General features: G+C 37.7%; 1 protein-coding gene across 1 annotated transcript in view; it reads left to right on the top strand.

Moving 5' to 3' along the window:
- Positions 1-4,551, top strand: part of Abca12 (ATP binding cassette subfamily A member 12) — a 168,568-nt gene that overhangs the window by 59,824 nt on the left and 104,193 nt on the right. Inside the window, exon 4 of the mRNA XM_008825667.2 lies at positions 2,528-2,619. Coding sequence (XP_008823889.1) covers positions 2,528-2,619 — 92 coding nt within the window. The remainder of the gene's footprint in view (positions 1-2,527; positions 2,620-4,551) is intronic.

The following is a 4,551-nucleotide window of genomic DNA, read 5'->3' as shown; positions in this document are numbered from 1 at the left end:
ATAATCTCCAGAGTTTACTTCCCAGAAATATTATCTCTTTGTTTAATCACCCATCCATTGTACTGGCCAGAACTATGCTAGATGCTGGGAAAGCAAAGTTGAATGAGATATGGTACCTTCTCCCTGCTCTCCATGATGTCACAACTTCCATGGAGAAATTGTGGGATCTAAATATATACAAAGTGATTATGTGACAAAATGCAAAGGGTCCTTCCTCTCCCACCACACTAAGAAGCATACACATTCTCATGATCCTGATCATGGGAAATCTCTGAATGCCAGCTACTCAGGAAGACTGCCTTCACTCTGTGCTACTGTAGTGGCTTAATAGAGGGATTATAGAAGTAATTACCTGTGCTTGAGGAAGTATAGCTGCACAAAAGGATGTGGGCAGGCATGTCATCATGTACATTTCCTGTCACCAGGGGAGGTCCTCCCCAAAGAAGAACTTCCTCAGCTCCTTTTCTAGAGCCACTGGTTGAGTGAGGGACAGTTGGGAAGGGAAGGAATTATCGTCCTGACAGGAACAGTCTTGAGCTGTTGCCTGAACATGAGAAGTTGAGTAGCTGGGCTCTGAGGAAGCACTTTATTAGCTTCCCACAGCCTTTCTTCCTCTCCCCCCCGCTTCCTACCCACTCCTTTATTACCCAGGTTATTTCTCTTACTCCTTCATTGCTGTTTTGATTTCTCTCATTTTATCTTTGGTTCTTTTTGCTGTCCCTGGTCCTTAAAATTTTTGTGAAGGAAGTTGGTTTTTTTCTCTTTATTTTTTAAAATGTGTTGATATTCAGTGGTCTTCCTCGTAGTGTTACAAGCTGAACAGGAAAAAAGAAGTCAAGGGAAAAAAAGTGAATCAACTTTTTCAAACTTTCTAAAACTTCTTTTTTTAGAGGAGGGAAAAGGTTCAGGTCAGTTCTTATTTTCATCTGAAATGGCTTTCCCATCCAAATAGTCAGCATAAGGAATGTGAAAAGATTTAGGGGAATATAGCCATAGTCATGAATAATTCAAATGTACATTAGGAATGCAGAACTTTTGGAGCAACCAGTACATTTTAAGGAGAATATTGGAAAGACACTAGGGAAAAGAAACAAATGTTACCTTTTCTTATCATTTTTATAAAAGAACACTCCAAAACAAAAAACTACCACTGAACATATTGTCCCAATTATAAATCACAAAGACCTTGTTTATAAAACAGAAGTCAAACTGAAGCACAGTTGTAAGTAGAATTTCTTGCTATTTTTATGCATCTTAATTACACTGTTTATAAACAACTACAAAAAAAAAATTACCAACGTCCAAGAATTTAGAAAATTATTCAGATCCAGATAGTTCATCTGTGCAATGTACGTATTTGTTTTAGGCAATTTCTTTCAGCTGTATCCAGTTTTTAAAAAACATAATTATCTACATTTTGAGTACTGGGGTTATAGCTCAATGGTCAAATGCTTGCCTAGCATGCATGAAGCCCTAGGTTCAAGTCCCGTTTTCTGAATGAAAGGCAAGGTAATATACCTGTTTTCCATTTTGCTACTGTTCATTAACCTAGGGAACACATTTTTTTTGAAAAGTTGATTACTAAACAATGAGAACGTTCAGTAATATTTTCTTCCAAAAATTAGTGTGATTATATTGTGCAGGAATTACCAGCACCACAAAGCTTTTATCATGGCATGGACATGTTTGGTTCAGTTGAAAATGTGGCTTAATGCTTTCCTTTTATACCTGGTGCCACCTGTAATGACATCAGTCACAGTATGTTCCTGGCACATGCTAGATAGTCATTAAATGTTTATCTTTTCTTTTTCCCCTTGAATCTGTCTTCTATGTACTACTTTGAATCAAAATGCCATCCATAATTGAATCCGGAAAACTTGTTTTTCTTTTCTTTTTTTAACATTTTATTATTTTTTTATGTGTATGCGTGTATTGCCTGCATGTAGGTAAGTCCACCCACATCCTGCAATGCCCATGGAGGTCAGAAGAGGCTGTTGGATCCCCTGGGACTGGAGTTATGGACAGTTGTTAGCTGCCATGTGGGTGCTGGGATTCAAACTCAGCTCTTCTGCAAGAACAATCAGTGTTCTTAACCTCTGAGCCATCTCTCCAGCCCTTGTTTTTCTTTTCATTGCTGACAAATAAACAGACTTTTTCTCAGTCTCCATAAGATCACCAGACTGTTCTCTCTTGGGGATCTGTCAACTTTTAAAGAAAAAAGCCTCCATAATTTCAGTAGTTAACTCTAATGCTTTATTCAAGCAATTTCTTTTCTACAATATTAAAATAAAAATGACTATTTTAAAATATCAGCTAGTTCATTATTACCGAATAAAAGTTCATCCAGTAGGAAAGCTTGTATATTCATTGGTACATGGTTAGGTGGGTTCATCTCTTAATATCCTGAAAAGTATGTGAAAATTTGCAAGTCCTTGGAGAACTCCTGAATTTTCTGCATAATACATTGTTTTTACTAACTGAAATTAATGTGGATGCAGTTATAGAGCTCCTGCTTTTTCTTCTCTAGTGAAATTCTGAAAAAGTCATCCAACCTGAAGAGGGACAGCAATTTATCACTCCAGAGCACCCAAGTTCCAGAAAAAAGTCACACATCACTGGGTAAGCCTTTTCTCTCCTGTAGAGTTTATAATATACCTTTGGAGCAGTCAGCACAGGTCTAATCTTTAAAAGGCTTATACTTCAGATTTTCAAAAAAAGATGGAATACTTAGACAATCCCTAAGAGACCCAAGTATTCCCTATAGTTGCCTGAGTATAATTATGCAAATTTCTTCAGAATAATTATAAATTAAGTTCTCACTGAAGTGCTCTATAGGAGCAAATGACTAGATGTTGAGAGTTGTACCATGTCCCAGAATTGACTCTGGACTTGGTCTGCAATTAAATGAGATTGGGGTGAACAGAAAGCACATTAATAAAAATAGTTTGTATTTCAAAATTTTGTACAAATTGCATTTTACAGGCAAAGACTATGAAGCCCAACAAGCCCAAGCATAGGGCCTGTAGTTGTGCAGAGGGGTTGGTATTGGATGGATGTGAGCCAGTGCTCTCTGAGCTGTATGATTCTTCCTTCCCCATAATGCCTGGTTCCAGGCCTCAGCTTGATTCTGTACATGCTCCACATCAGGCCAGCAACCCTCAAATTTGTTTGCACCTAAACCTTCTTGAGTTATTTCTTTAAAAAAAACAAAAACAAAAACAAACAAACAAGTTCCTAAGTTTCACATCCAAGCGATACTGCTGCCTTGAAGGAACACTGATTAGAATTCCAAACCCTCAAATCAAAGGACTGCTTTACGCTCATTTGACAAATGTGTATTAGGTTCCTGCTATCATGCACCCAGTGCCTTAGGGACTGGGGATATATTAGTTTTTTCTTGCATGTTGGATGGAATTTGATTGATCATCTGAGGGAAAGAAGGGGCATATCTGAATATTTAAGACTGTGTTAAAAAGTGGCATTTGAATGCAAGTCGCTAAACCAAATGGCAAAGTTATGGCTTAATGTTTAGGAACATGAAGGATAATACTTTTGAAGAGTTAATGTTCTGCAATGAATGATCTGTGGATGTTTGGCCGAGTAGGTTAAAGCACAGTAGAAATAAACTCATGGTCTCATGGTCCAGTAAGCTTTGCTTTGCTCGGAACCTGCAGATTATGTTCCTCTTGCTGGCCAGTTATCTTATAAATGGATTGTAGATTGTATGGGTCTAGAGGAATTAGATGGTAAAATTTTCAGTCCCATAGACTCTAAAATAAAGCTTCGGCCCTACTGAAATGGGTTACTGGAATCTTTGAATACTAAGATTCTTTGTCATGATGATAACAAATACTTGTGCCTAATAGTTGTAAAAACCAATGTACTTGTTTGCTAGATGTCTATGGCATACGTGTGAATGCACACTTCTAGCTCATACTCCATCCTCAGAAAAGTCTATCACATTATGAATAGTACTAGACAAGCCCACTTTGGGAACTTCTTAATTAGAATATATTGTAGTCTGAACTAATTGCTTCATCCCATTTATTTGATCTGAAATATCATTCAGAAACTACTTTGGGGAAGAGAGAATTTATGATCCTAAACAGATTTCAGAATCCCAATTGGATAATTAACAAGAAAGACCATTATCACCAGATGTGCCCTGGCCGATCCTTGGAACAGATGTTGGAGATGATGGATCTGTGGAGTTGGAGGGGGGTGCCTCAATTCTCCAGGCCTGCACGGGAGCGATTCTGTTTATTGGGCAATAATGCTGGTGATGAAGTTTAATGACACAAACTGGAGTGAAAGCAAATGGCATTAAAATGATTGGAGGAAAAAAAAAGGCGAGAGCAGACAAAAACCATCACAATTTTATGTGGAATGAAAAAAACCATGAAATCTGCCATTTTACCAGCATAAAAGGCTCATGGGAGAGGTGTATGCAAGCACAGAGGATAGCTGTGGAATCTTTTGTTATTCTCTCTCTCTCTCTCTCTCTCTCTCTCTCTCTCTCTCTGTGTGTGTTTAAAATTCTATTTTGTTTTT

The sequence above is a fragment of the Nannospalax galili genome, unplaced genomic scaffold (genome assembly GCF_000622305.1).
Source record: "Nannospalax galili isolate Female #2095 unplaced genomic scaffold, S.galili_v1.0 scaffold127, whole genome shotgun sequence".
NCBI lineage: Eukaryota > Metazoa > Chordata > Mammalia > Rodentia > Spalacidae > Nannospalax > Nannospalax galili.
Note: the sequence above shows the minus strand (reverse complement) of the source record. Positions and strands in the feature narration are given on the sequence as shown.